The sequence below is a fragment of the Meles meles genome, chromosome 4 (genome assembly GCF_922984935.1).
Source record: "Meles meles chromosome 4, mMelMel3.1 paternal haplotype, whole genome shotgun sequence".
Lineage (NCBI taxonomy): Eukaryota > Metazoa > Chordata > Mammalia > Carnivora > Mustelidae > Meles > Meles meles.
The window spans coordinates 5092685-5108280 of record NC_060069.1 but is presented as its reverse complement, the minus strand read 5'-3'; the positions used below and the strand labels follow the sequence as shown (position 1 = coordinate 5108280).

The 15596-nt window shown below is 34.7% G+C and overlaps 1 protein-coding gene across 5 annotated transcripts in view; it reads right to left on the bottom strand.

The window, feature by feature from the left end:
* The window catches only part of STAG1 (stromal antigen 1), a 453722-nt gene that overhangs the window by 161730 nt on the left and 276396 nt on the right, over nucleotides 1-15596 (bottom strand). For all 5 annotated transcript variants that reach the window (XM_046002314.1, XM_046002311.1, XM_046002310.1 and 2 more), the window contains 2 exons: nucleotides 15318-15522; nucleotides 465-616 (listed from right to left, as the gene is read on the bottom strand). In XM_046002314.1, the coding sequence (XP_045858270.1) occupies nucleotides 465-616; nucleotides 15318-15522 (357 nt within the window). The remainder of the gene's footprint in view (nucleotides 1-464; nucleotides 617-15317; nucleotides 15523-15596) is intronic.

The window sequence follows — 15596 nt, the reverse complement described above, 5'->3', positions numbered from 1 at the left end:
AACCAACCTTATTCACAGGAATGCCTTATTTATTAACTAATAAGTAGTCTTTGGCTTTCTTCTGGAAATGCAGCTTTGTTGATCCCCAGCTCTGACCTTAGTATTTATTATGTTTCCTGAACTCATAGCCTGATAATCCTGTTACCTAACCCCCAGACTATCTTCTTTCGAAAGGAGGACTGTTTTAGGATTTTCTTCTGCAGATATAATTAGTTAAGATGGGGTCATCCTGGAGTAAGGTGGGCTCCAAATACAATATGATTGGTGTCTTTAAAGAAAGAATAAATATAGAGACAGACACATATGAAAGTCACGGAGAAAGTACTCAGACAGCACTCAGATAATCACCGGCTGAACGTTCCAGGTTAATTTGAAAAGTATGAGATTACATAATCTAACTTAAATAAATAAGATTAAAAATACACATACAACTTTTTATAGAGAATACGAAACATGAAACTTACCTCTTTGCGTTTCTGAAGAAGTAACTCCAACCTTTCATTGGCTCTCTTCCCAATCATTTTATTTCTCTCAGCTTCATATTGTCTTTGTGTATTATCCTGATGAATACTGAGGTTTAAGGCAACATTCACCAATGCAGTCATGAGCTTCATGGCTATGAAATAAAGGAATATTATGGTATTCACCCATTAATCAGATCTTCATCCGTAAGATTACAAATTTATAATGGAAACGGATGAAGGAAAGAAACTAGTCAGTTTCTATGTTAATAACTCAGTCACACAATAAAAAAAAGAAACATTTTATGGAAATAAAGTTATCATCTTAGGCTGCAACATAATTTTCTGTGCCTCAGTGTCTCTATAGCTTGGTTCATTGGCATTTCCCACTTAAAAACAGTCTTAAAACTATGGACTCTGAAAAACAACCTGAGGGTTTTGAAGGGGCGGGGGTGGGAGGCTGGGGGAACCAGGTGGTGGGTAATAGGGAGGGCACGTATTGCATGGAGCACTGGATGTTGTGCAAAAACAATGAATACTGTTATGCTGAAAAAATAAATTAATTAAAAAAAAAAAATAGCCTCAAACTATCTATCAGCAAGAAAGATTTAACAACATCCTCAAATAAGCTTACTTTAGTGAGGACATACTAACCAAGCCTATTAGAACTCTATTCTGACCACAAATTCTGTGTATACACAATTGATTCTTTAATACCTTTAACTCAGACACTTCAAAGATGCCTTCAATGTTTACAATCAATTCATGATCTTTACCCAGAAAGATGGCTCTCTGCCTGCTGTTCCTCACCTCAATGAATGGCATAACCTCCAAACTCTGAAATACAGATCCTACCAAACTCATTAATTAAAAATGTACCCTGTGAACTTCTGGTAGACCTATTCTTCCCACAGTGTCAATGTACTTTTAAACGTTCACTTATATTTGCAAATCTTTAAATATTTTCAAACTTCTATTTCAAGTCATCTGAGAAACAGGTATGACACAAACCTTAAACATTTCTCTATTCATATTTATTTTCATTATTGAAATGGTGATAGTGTAGAAAATATCGGTAAAGGAATAAGAGTTTGTGCAGGTAAAGTAACTTCCCTTTTTTTCTTCTAGGTTATTTATTTATCTGCAAATATGAATGAATGTACATTAATAAAAAATGAAATGATCAGTGCTTTGGAATACTGATCTACTTATCTGCAAACATATCCATAACTATATATGAACATGCATTTCTCTTAAAACTTCACTATTTCCCTTTAATTACACACATAAATATACAGAATACTATCTATATCTATCATCTATACACATGTCCAATTTGTCAACCTGAAACTATCTGAATTTGCCAACTCCATATTAATAGTGATTACTGCCTTTAAGCTAAAATGTAAAACAAGATGTAAACAAATGTATTTAAGTTAGTGACCACTTAAAAATACACTTAATAAAAATTTTTTTCCTAATATACAGTGTCTCAATATAGTAAACTAAGAAATAGTCTTTCAAAATACAGGCTAATGATTTACAATGTTTTATACATTGTCAATAGGATATCTGATGCTACTATGAAAGTTAAAAGTACTTCTTAAAGGGGCACCTGGGTGGCTCAGTGGATTAAGCCGCTGCCTTCGGCTCAGGTCATGATCTCAGGGTCCTGGGATCGAGCCCCACATCGGGCTCTCTGCTCCGCAGGGAGCCTGCTTCCTCCTCTCTCTCTGCCTGCCTCTCTGCCTACTTGTGATCTCTCTCTCTGTCAAATAAATAAAATAAAATCTTTAAAAAAAAAAAAGTACTTCTTAAATTAATCTGTATAAAAAAGGAGAATACCTCAAAGATAGGAGGGATATACGGCATTCACCTTACCCAAGTTAGGAATAACAGTGTAACAGAGTTTGCCCTGAGCATACAAAATCATACCCAATGGAGCTTAATTCAGTACATACTTCTAGATCCCCAAAACAAAGTGACTTGTAAATCAAGGAGTCAGAAAGCATTAAGATTAATACCAAGCTGGGCGCCTGGGTGGCTCAGTGGGTTAAACGCTCAGTGGGTTAAAGCCTCTGCCTTCGGCTCAGGTCACGATCCCAGGGTCATGGGATGAACCCCCCCCATGGAGCTCTCTGCTCAGCAGGGAGCCTGCTTCCTCCTCTCTCTCTGCCTGCCTCTCTGCCTACTTGTGATCTCTGTCTGTCAAATAAATAAAATCTTTAAAAAAAAAAAGATTAATACCAAGCTGGTTGGAATTCACTAGTGGAAGCCAAGACACAGGATTTATTAAATTTAAAGACCTTTGCTTTTGGGGAGCCTGGGTGGCTCAGTTGGTTAAGTGCCTGCCTTTGGCTAAGGTCATGATCTTGGGGTCCTGGGATCAAACCCTGCATTGGACTCTCTGCTCAGCTGGCAGTCTGCTTCTCCTTCTCCCTTTGCCCCTCCTCCCAACTTCCACATGCATAGGCACTCTTTCTCTCTCCCAAATAAATGAAATCTTTTTTTAAACAAAGAGACTTTTGCTTTTAGCTATATAACCCAAATCCCAAACTTCAACGGCCATTGTAATTAACCTCCTCCCATCCTAGATATATAAACATAAAAAAATCGACATACTAAAACAGAAAAGCAAATGATCAATAAATTTTCACAGAAGTATTAGATAGGACAGAGCACTGTTTATTGAGATAAAATGCTTATTGATCTGTAAAAACTTAAACTGCTGAATTTTCATTTCACATATCAACATTTTAGCAATTAAAGTTAACTGAAAAGAGAATTCTAAAAAAGTTTTTAAAGCCAGATTTATATATGTATGTATGTATGTATGTATGTAAACAGAGAGAGAGAGAGAGAGACAGAGAGAGACAGCCAGCCAGAGAGGGAACACAAGCAGGTGGAGTAGGAGAAGGAGAAGCAGGCTTCCCGCTGAGCAGGGAACCAGACATGGGGCTCAATCCCAGAACCCTGGGATCATGACCTGAACCAAAGGCAGATGCTTAACGCCTGAGCCACCCAGGCACCCCGAGACTTCTAATTTAATGACATAGACATAACATCGGAATTGTGATGTCTGTGTCCAATGAAAAAGACTCCCTCCAGCATAGAGGGAGCACTAATTTAATTTTACTGATATTACTAACGGAACTATTTTAAAAATTAATAATCCTACAAGAATTCTGCCTGGATTCTGTGCCACTGTCTTTGAAGCAGCTTCTCCTTGTTTACCAAAGAGAAAAATACTTCCTTTAAGTTTCAAATTTTAAATGCCAGCTATAGAATGGCAAACTTGTTTTAGTGTTGTGCTACCTGTAATAGGGTCCACAAATGGGTGCAGACCACCAATAGTCAGTTAACAGCTTATTATCAGTACAAACATGAAAGTAAGCTTTTAGAAACTTTTATAACAATCTGACAGTGATCTTATGTCTATTGACTTTAATATTAAAATGACACTGAGAAACATATACTTCATTTTATTGCATTTCACAAAACTATTAGGTTGTGACGGATTGGTAGTTAAAAAACTAGTCTTTTACCACAGAGAGTTCAATAAACATTTACTTAGTGTTTCTTCAGTCATTTATCAATCCAATATGTACTTAGCACTGTTCTGCATACTAGAAGTATAAAACTGAATGAGACAGAGTACCTACCCTCATAACTATTACATTCTAGTGTGGAGCGAGAGCAAACAAATATAGAATATACAAATGAAAAAAGTTAAAGAAAAACCTATAAAGAAAAATACAGTATGATTTAAAAAAATATGATTAAAACGTTAGAGAGTGAAAAGGGTAGTCAGGGAGCTTGAGGCTTCTTTGCAGAACTCACATATGAGATTAAGTGAGGGAATGAGCATGTGATCATATGACAGAATATTGCTCCAGGTAGAGGGAGTAAAAGGTGCAGAGGTTATGAGATAAAATGTTATAAGGAGAGCACTCATAAAAGAGCAAGGGATTTAGTGTGGCTGAAACACAGAAAGAGGTAGAGGGAGAGGCAGGAAGGAAGGGTAAGGAAGAAATCAAGAGGCCAGGTTATAAGAGTTCTACTAGGATCTAGTTAGAACTCAGGAATTAAATTTAAATGAGGAAAGACCCACTGGAAAATACGGTGTGAGTGGCAAACAGTCTGATCTCAATTTAAAACTGCTGTGTGATCAGATTACAGAAGAGCGAAAGTGGAAGAAAGGCGACCACATGGAAGAACACTGAAAGCGGAAAAAATTTTGCCAAAAGTTTTACAATGATGATTCTCAAGTTGTTGGATTTGAGCAGCTCACTACAGCAATGCTGGCTGAGATTACAGTGACTGCAATAGGTAGAGAGATACTGAAGGTAGAGCTGAAAAAAAAAAAACCATGATAGATTATAATGTAGGAAACAAGACAAAAAGAAAAGGCAAGGGTAATTAAAAAGCTTTGTGCTTATTAGGTATCTAAGTGGAAATATCCAACAGCTATACATCTGGAAGCCATCACCAAAGACATTGTTATTTAGAGCCTTAAAACTAGACAGTACATCCATCCAATGAATAACTATTCAGCCATTAGAAAAAAGGAGGCATAATTTTTGTGCTGAAAAGAAAAGCCCAAGATATTTGTTAATTAAAAAAAATCAAGATGCCTGTCAGTATGTATATTATGCTATCATTTATGCAAAAAGAAGGAATGTGCTATTTATTTTTATGTACCAATCATTCTCCTAAGATCTTTATACATACTTATCATATACCTCACAACTCTGTCAAGTATATTTTAAATGTTCCTGTTGTACATAGAAGAAAACTGAGTCCCAGATCAGCTATGAGACTTGCCAGTTACATAACCAGTAACTGGCAGAGACAGAATTTGATTACAGGAAGTCATGCTCCATAGTCCACGTTCTTAGGCACTTACACCATACTGCCTCTCACTGAGTATGTATGTGCTATTATATTCATGAGACTGGCAACTGGTTGTCTTCAAGGAAGAGAATTTGATGGCTGAGAGCCATGGGTGGAAGAATGACATTTTACCACAGAGTTTTTTATTTTGAATTTTAAATTATATGACTATATTACCTCTTCCACTATCATTATTTTTTGATAAAAATAACAAAACTATGGAATTGGTTTTTACTTTATGCACTAAGGAGTGAATAAAGACAGAAAAGATTAAAGGGTCTAAAAATTGAGTTTTGAGATAGTTCAATATTTACAGTTTAGCTTTCTAAGATCCACTGTGACAGTGTGTATTCCGGGAACAAGTGAAGATAGTGATTCAAGAAGGAAGAAGTATCTTTATCTACTGAGAGAGAAAAGATGACATCTGGGAGATTCCCTGTGATTTGGACAGAAAGAAGGTAATTGCTGACAAATCAAGAGCAGAGACAGTGATATGGCAGAAACAGAAAACTGACTGGAGTGGGTTTAAAACAGAATAGGACGAGAGTAAGACGTGAATAGAAATAGTTGAGACTTATCATAAAGAAAATGTAGGGAATGTAGCTAGAAGGGCATGAGGAAACAAGGGAGGATGTAATCGTCAATCTTATATGTCAACCTGGCGGGGCTACAGTATCCAGTTATTTAATCAAACGCTAATCCAGGTGTTACCATGAAGGTATTCTGTAGACATGGTTACCATCTACAATCAGTTGGTTTTAAGCAGAGGAAATGACCCTCAATGTGGTGGGTTTCATCTAGTTACCTGACTACTTTAAAAACAAAATACTAAAAAAAAAATAAAAATAAAAACAAAATACTGAAGTTTCCTGGAAAAGCAATTTCTGCCTCAGGATTGTACAACTCCAGCCTATTTCTAGCCTGTTGTTCTACCCTACAGATTTCAAATTTGCCAGCTCCCACAACTGTGTGAGCCAACTCCTTGAAATAAAACTCCCTCTCCTCAAATATATCTTTGTATATACATATATACAAGATAGACATATCTTGGTATTATGTGTGTGTGTCTATCAGGAAGTAAGTATATCTCCTATTGGTTCTGTGTCTCTGGAGAGCCTTAATCAAGAGAAAATGTTTCTAAAAGATAAGACCTAACAGAGTATATCAGTATAATGATAAGAATTATCTCATAAAATTAGTGGGGAAACTGAAGTTAGTAGAGAGAAAACAATCCGAAGAGCAACATTCTTGAGGTGGAGACCAGGGGTCAGATCTATCAGACAAGACTAAGGACCAACCTTAGAGGTAACTGTAATAGAAAAAGTAGAGTAGGGGTACAGATGCACCTGGATAAGCAGGTTTAATCCTTGAAAAATTCTCTGCTGTCTCTATTAAGGAAGCAAAAACAATCAGCTAAGTGTGAAAAAAAGAGAATAGGAGGTGTTACAAGTTTGAGAAGAAGGTATGAAATAATTTTGTAACAAAGTAGGAATATCTATGTAGTAGAATAACAGGATTGCTAGGCAACATTAAAGTCCCACTTATGAGAAAAATCTAAAGTCTAGCCAATATGATTATGTGTTTTTCTTCAGTCACTTTCAGATGCTCTGGTGCAGGGATGGAGCAGTATGGGGAGGATAGGGTTTTCCAAGGAGGTATGATGGAGGGAAAAAAGAAGCAAGGATATTGAGGGTATGAAGAAGGACATGATTACAGTATGTCGGGATGAAAGTATCTAAGCTAGGAAAGTGGAGGAAGTGAAGATATGAAGGGTGCGAAGAACACTAAAAATAGAGTATCAAAGGATTTAAAGTCCCAATAGAAGAAAAACAATACTGGAATTGGGAACATAAAAGAAAAACAGTGAAACAAAAAGAGGTGGTTACTGGCAAATGGAATGGTTGAAATTAAGATTATAGACTCTTTTAATCAATATCTAACAATTCACATTTATGTGCTTCTAAATATAAAAATGAAAACTAAAAAACTTCATTGATATTTAAGATACTTAGTATACTTTTGAAAACCATCACTGTACTCCATAGAAATATGTTTGATAATGGGACAAACTATGTTTTTAAAAGAGGGGTGATTCTATTCCTTTAGTTTTAAAAAGCTTATTTTCACAAATACAAAGGATTGAAACAGACATCCACTTTCCAAATGATCAAGGGTTTTCAAAAAAAATTTTTTTTTTTAAAGATTTTATTTATTTATTTGACAGAGAGAGATACAAGTAGGCAGAGAGGCAGGCAGAGAGAGTGAGAGGGAAGCAGGCTCCCTGCCGAGCAGAGAGCCCTATGCGGGACTTGATCCCAGGACCCTGAGATCATGACCCGAGCCGAAGGCAGCGGCTTAAACCACTGAGCCACCCAGGCGCCCGGGTTTTCAAAAATTTTTAATTTTATTTTATTTTTAAGTAAACTCTGTGCCCAATATGCGGCTTGAGCTCAAACCCCGAGATCAAGAGTCGCATGCTCTACTGACTGAGCCAGTCAGTACCCAAAAATGACAGAGATTTAACCAATCCCTCTATCTCTTAAAAATCCAACCAAAATAACAAAGAAAAAACAAATTTCATCTTCAATAAATTAAGAAAAATGGTGTGCCTGGGTGGCTCAGTGGGTTAAAGCCTCTGCCTTCGGCTCAGGTCATGGTCTCAGGGTCCTGGGATCAAGCCCCGCATCGGGCTCTCTGCTCAGCGGGGAGCCTGCTTCCTCCTCTCTCTCTGCCTGCCTCTCCGCCTACTTGTGATCTCTGTCAAATAAATAAATTAAAAATTAAAAAAAAAATTAAGAAAAATACTTGTAAACCCAAACCACAATATATTAATATATGTACATGGGAAGCAGAAGGATGAGCAGAGCATACAGATCAAACCAAATTGTCAAAAAAGGAATTACAACTGTGTGTATCTATAAGAAAAATAAAACACCTATTTTGCTCTGCAGAACCCAGAAGCATTCAGGAATTACAAATAATAGGTTCCACAGAAGATGGAGGGAGGTAAGGTCTGAAAAGAGTATTATTTCAATGTTTGTACAATAAGTAATTAAAACCTTAAGCCTCTACTCCAACTCCAATTTTTCCACCACACACCAATCCTGGAAGCCCAGAAAGTTTACTCCCTCAGTAAAATGAGCCAGAAACTTGGAATTATCAGATACAGAAGAGGGATACATGTGAAGTACAGACTGCGCTGGATGCTGCTTCACCCTGCCCAACTCCCGAATGGCAGAGAGCAACTAAACTTAACAGACTGAAAGATCTTTCTTCAAAGAAGGTGAACTTCCCCAGGGAAAATAACTATAAAAACCGACAGTTTAGGGTCTATAATGAAAACTATAGTTTTTACAACGAAAACTCTAGTTTTTACAATGAAAATTAGAGTCACTAAAGGAACTATAGCCGATGACAGGACTCTCTTCCAGTGAAGCTCACCAAAGAAGACACAGAGCCACTGCCTCATCCTGTCAAACACAGCACATTCTCTCCTCTCTCTACTGCCCCGTGCCCCACGTCTTCCCTTCTCTGGTAACTGCTTTTCAGTGTCTCACTCAGCAAGAGTAGAGAACCAAGAAACAGGTATTTGAGGCAAGTTTCCAGCATAAAGAGAAGGATAAGAGCAAAGGTCAGAAGAGTAGGGAGCTGAAAAAAACTTCGGAGTAATAATTAACATTATCAAAGAGATAAGAGAAGACATTAAATCCACAGAACAATGTTTAAAAAAAGACAAACCTCAAGAGACTAACAACCAAGCGCCAAGCATAATGAATGGGAAAAAAATACATATACACATCAGGGTATATCATGATATTTCAGAACACTAAGAAGAGAGAAAAATTTAAAAGCGTCCAAAGACAAGAAACAGGATCAGAATCAGAAGTTGAAACAGCATTGGACTTCTCAGGAGAAAACACTGGAAGCTAGAGGAAAACCTTTGAAGAAAATTAAGCATGAGGATGTAATTACTTTTCAGGCATGTAAAATCTCAAATACATACTTCCCTCAAACCCCTTATCAAAGAATAAGCTAACTAAAAAGTAGAGAATAAATTAAGAAAGAAAGCAAAAGATGATAGGGACTCCCAAAAAAGACAAAGGATCCAAATGATGGTAGAAAAGTTAAATAATTTAAAGGATATCTAGATTGTAGAAAATGAACCTGCCATATCAGACATGATTATAAATAATCAAAAGCACAAAAAATGCATGCTACAAAATTGATACTATTATTTGTTTTAAAATTTAAAAAATCCTCATGAATATGCATATGAGAAAAAAAGGAAATAACAAACATGTTCTGGGCACAATGATGAGGTGGTATAATTATGGCTAATTTTTATTTTTATACTTTTTTCCATTTCTCAATACTCTATAATCAGTATAGTAATTTTATATGCACAGAAAATGTTTAATGTACAATATGGAAATGTTAGTGAAAAGCATACAAAAAATTTTCTCAACTTCTCTGCCCTCTTTAGAACTAAGTAAAGTAAGCTTTGTCATTCTATTTTAGTTAGACTATCAGACAGTTACTAAGTGATTTGTAAATGTTAAGCATTTAATATGAACTCACTGAAGCCTTATATTCCTATGTGACAGGACTATTAGTATTAATAGTATACAGATGAAAAAAGTCAGGCATGGAAGTTATCTGTCTAAGCTCAACAAGCTAATGAATAAAAGATATGCAATGTTTGTAAAGTCATTGTAAAATCATGATTTCTTTATAAAAATGGGCCCCCAAAGGAAAGCTAATTTTCATACTTGATAAAGAAAGAGATAAATCTAAAAAAAAAAAAAAAAAAAAAAATGAAGGTTCTTTAAACAAGAAAACTTAACAAATTTCTATAGATACCTACATTTACATATTGGAAATAAATATTTACAAATTTACATAATTGCATTTTATAGATAAAGCTATAGATGGCATTCATGAATTTGGTAATTATTGGGGCATTAATCCCATGAGAACCTTAATGTCTACTCTATACAAATCCTGGAAAACTGCAAAGTGTTATCTCTAGAGGAGAAGTACAAAAAACAAAAGTGATAGAGAAAAACCAAAAAAAAAAAAACAACAGTAACAGTATAAAGCAATGAGAAAGACTTTAGAAGAATTTTTTAACAGGAAACAAGAAAAAAAATGAAGGAGAAGAGATTATCTACACTTTATAGTCTATTTTTTGATGATGCCAGATTGACCTAAATTTTTCAAGCCCTAACCACAGAAACCAAAAATATTCTGTCTAGTCAAGAGTTACAAAATACTTAATTGAATTTAATAAATAGAATGTGGGACCTGTGAGCTAAAAAATAAGTAAAATGAAAACACATGCTATTAGTTTTCTTAATAGTAGTTTTTGAAACATCTAATTTGTTTCTTATTTCCCCACTTGTAATGTCTTTTATTACTAAAATAGAGTAGGTGCTCAATATATTCTGAGTAAAAGCATGAATGAAGTGAAACAATGCCAACATTATTAGCTCTTCTTGTCATTACAGAATAATAGGAGCAGCTTACTAAATGTCAGATACTGTCCATGCTCTCTTAATGCGATAGCTATCATGATCTTCCTCCCTTTGCATGTGCATAAAATGAGGCTAGGTAAATTAAGGATTTGTCCAAATTACACAACTAATAAAAGGCAAGTAAGGGATATGGATCTGGACTGTTTGGCACGGAATCCATTTTTTGGAACCACTTTATTTTATGGTTTTAGCAACTGAGAGCCAAAGAAAAGATGCCAATTTACTAAAGGAAAATGATTTTCAGTCTATTGCTGGACAAAACAATTTCATATACAGTATCTTTCCTCAGACTAAAAAAGTCCAGAGGTTCTGACTTGGTTAGAAATATTAATCAATAATGAATCATATATAAAGTCAACCATATGTAAACATGATAATGTTAAACAATAAGGTATAAAGAAATGTTTACTCCCTTACGGGTCTGAGAGTGACCTTTAATTAACTATGATGAAGACTGGTTTACTGGCATACTGAGGCCACCTTACTGTCACATGATGACCTTAACCACATTTTCTAATTTTCTCAGAATTCGCTTTAGAAAAAATTAAAGTCAATCACCATGCTATTGATACAATTTTTGTATTCTTAATCCCCCTTTGTTCAAATGAGCATTTCTACCTTAATAGTGAGTGGCAGTCACTATTAATCTATTTGTAACATAGAAAATTATATAGGTGAGAAAACAGCAAAAAATAAAAAAGTTAAATCAACATTACTTATCTTGCAAATTGCCATCTAACAGAAATTTAAAATCAACAGTCTGTAAAGTACTGGCATACCTTTTTAAATCAAATGACTAAAAAAATTTAACTATAGGGGCGCCTTGGTGGCTCAGTGGGTTAAGCCTCTCCCAGCGGTCATGATCTCAGGGTTCTGGGCTGGAGCCCCACAGAGCCCCTCTCTGCTCAGCGGGAAGCCTACTCCCCCCCCCCACCCGCCCCTCTGGCTGCCTCTCTGCCTACTTGTGATCTCTTTCTCTTTGTCAAATAAATAAATAAAATCTTTAAAAAAATACATTAAAAAATAATTTAACTACAGATTTAAAAAATAGACTCTTTGAGAGCAGAATGGTTTTCATAATACCAAACAACAAAATGGTAGAACAAAGCGAATCCTATCTAATTTTGACCTTGGGGAAAAACAGAGACTATTTCCTCATGAAAATTTCATCAAAATGGGGAGTAAAATATGCTCATTCTCAGATTCTAAATACACCAAAATAATGACAAAATGTTACTTACTTAATTATATTCACAATATGTCCAACTGAGATAACTATTTAGAACAGAAATATGGGCATTTAATTCTAAAGATTAATAGTTAATGAAAATTGTACTACAATGTGAAACACAAGGTCAAACAAATGGGAGAGTATGTTTTAAAATTCCAAATAAGGGAAGAGAAAAAATAAAATAAGGAAAATATAAAATGTAACAGCTAACAGTTTGTTTCAGTTTAATGAAAAAAAGAATTCCAAAAAAAGGGGAAACACAGTTTACCTCCAGTGGAAAATGAGACTACTATTAACTGTAGAATAAACAGACCTAAAAAACTACTGAATAATGAATTTTTAATAAAAATATGGTAAAAGTACACAATTAAATGCAATGCATAAACACTGACAATAGGGATACATTATGTAACTGAATAAGAAAATGAGTTATTTGGAAAACCAATGAAAAGTACTACTGATAAGACCACTCTGATGACTTATGAAGCTCTGGAACTCATCACACCTGTACCCTACAGAACAACTAACCTGATTGTCTCTCTTCTCAGCTAAGATATAAGCAATGTGAAGGAGCATTTTATTCCAAAGCCGATAATCATATCTGGCCATAACTGCCTTGCAACTGTCCATGCATAGTCTTTGAAGCAGAGGATTAAATGTTCCTGCCCATTTTATCTAGTCCCCAAGACTCGTCCTGCAAAGTGAATAAAAATGATTATCTTTTCATCTACGCCTTGCATACATACCATAAAAAAAAAAAAAAAAACAGAGAGGAGGGCAACGATGAGGAAAAAAAAAAACCTTGAAAATATGGATAGTTATTATCTAGTCTGGACTTAAGTATTCAGCAAGATCTCTGTGTTTAGTTGAAGGGCAGGTGACTGGTAAAGTCCCACATTTGATGAAACTGAGCCTTGGAAGGTGTGATCATGAATATAGACACATAGCAATTATAGTAATATTTTGAAGTAAATTTGAAAATGACCTGAAAAATAAGTTACCATTTCTAAAAAATCAGAATAAACATAATGTTGATATCTTTCCATTTTCCTTGGTATCTAATTTTTAAAAATAACTTCAGATTCCTATAGGCTAGATGATGATATACAAAGAGTATAAGTGAAAACAAAATGACATTTATCAAGCAGTTTAAAAGCTATCATGATCACAGGTAAACTGTGGGAAAGAAAAGCAGAAGGGCCCTGGAAGGAGCAGGAGGCTACACACCTCCAAAGGGTTAGGAGAAAAGCTCTAACTCAAAGATATTTACGTAAATGTAAAACTAGCAAATACAGACTGCCAGCAGGCAATCAGTGGCAATAATAAAAGCCACGGAAAATGGGCCAATGATTAGGAGGTGAAATGAAGTCAGTAAAATACACTATGAGGTCAGTAAAATACAGTAATACTTCATTTACATGGCAGTGTGGGACAAACACAAATGTTTTAAAGTGCCTTTTTTAGGCAACTGAGACATTTTAAAAGTAAAACTACTCTGCTTATTTCTACATCATTCTTTCCCTTGTGTTCTTAAACACAGTATGTGGCATATGTTTGATCTTTTACATAGAATGCACACAGATTTCTGGATTAAAGAGAAGTACTCTGAAAAATAAAGTATCCTGTCCCAAGAGAGAAGCCCTATATTGTTCTCTCTTGACATTGTAAGCAAAATTTTTTGTCTTCTTTTTGGTATGAGTTTTATTTCATAATTCTAAAAGCGGGAGAGCATTTCATATTTGCCTTTCATTCACTTGTTGTTTCCCTTTCTCTCCTACTCTTATGAAACAAAAATTAACTTTTTATGAGAGCAAGTTTGGCTATTCAGAAGCAATTTCTATCTCACATTTAAGTTCTGTTTATTTCAAACTGCTGCATTTACTATGCATCTGACAACCAGCTAAATGGGCATTACTGTACATGGAGGAAAATAAGATGAATACTAAATGGAATATATAAAGAGAAAGAAAAAAAAAACAAACTAAAATTAAGATACTAAAAGTCATGAAATTAGAAAGAAAAAGGTGTAATAATCAGATAATTTAAAAAGAATAAATAGTGTATTTGTACTACATTTTAAAAGATCTCTTCTTCTTCCCAATAATGAGGAAGAAGATACTTCAAAACACAGAATTTAAACTGTTTGGTGTTTGTTCTGTACAGAAAATTTTTTTCAGCAATAAACTGTATTTTTATTTTACCTTTAAAAAAAAAAAAAAAGATAAAATTGGGTAATCTTCCTCTTTTCCTAATAATAAGGATAATGTTACTCTTGAAAAACTGTGTTTCATGTTTGTTTCATATAGACATGTAACTAAGGGAATAATGGACACTAATATAGATCAACTACATTAAATGGGGGGGGAGGAATGAAAAAAAAAAGGAGTGGGAAAAAATATGGATGACTCTAGATAATATTATCATTTTGGCTTCGGGCAACAGATTAAGCCAGAAAATGACAAGATTTTAAACCACGCATTTGCAACGTATATTCCCCAAAGTATCAGCATCAGCATAACCAAAATCTGTGAAACTCTGGGGGTTAGACCATGCAAGCTGTTTCAATAAGCCCTGTAGATGATTCTGATGCATGCAAAAGTTTGAGAACGAATGATTTAAATATATTCAATAAATGGGAAATTTAATTTAAATGGAAGATGAAATGCAATTAATGAAATTAAATCTGGTGTTCATCATTATAATGTGTAAGATGAATACAAAGTTACTGCACGAAAAAGGATATAATCTGGGATTATTTACACACGTGTGTATGCTCTATATCACAGATGAAAAAAAATAGTCATTTTAGGTAAGCATAGTTAAAGTAATTGAGGGAAAACAGAACAATTGCTAAATTAATGAAATTGCCTTGTTATGGATAAACAAGAAAAAATAAATACATTTGGCTGAGAAGTTCTCTAGACAAGAGTGAAAACTAAGCCATCAATTCTTCAGATCAGCTAGCCTAAAAAGAATTTTCAATTTCCATTGAATCAAGGCAATCAAATGCCAGTTACTAAATAGACATACGTCTTACGTAAACAGATAACAGAAGCCATTCAGATGAATTTGGAAGAGGGGAAGGATGGTATATTTTCAGGAACACAGTAATTAAATACTTAATCTAAATACACTTAAACAGCAATAGAACATATTTAACAAAATTAAATGAAAAGGAATAAAATGTTGGTTACTTACCAGCAAGGGTACTTGTATGCCTAAAAGCTCTGACCTGGGAGTCTGACAAACCAGTCAAAAGGGAGATTACTGTGTCCATCATATACTCATCATAAATTATGCTATACTGACACTGTCGAATCAGGACTCCAATAAATTCACAAAAGTTTGAACGAAATTTTTTCCACTGAGGTCCAGGCATGGTAAGGGGATAATCACCACTGTCCTAAAAGGAATAAAAAGAATATATTAAATTTGACATATAATAACAATTTGATCAAAGTTTTCTCTCCTACCTAT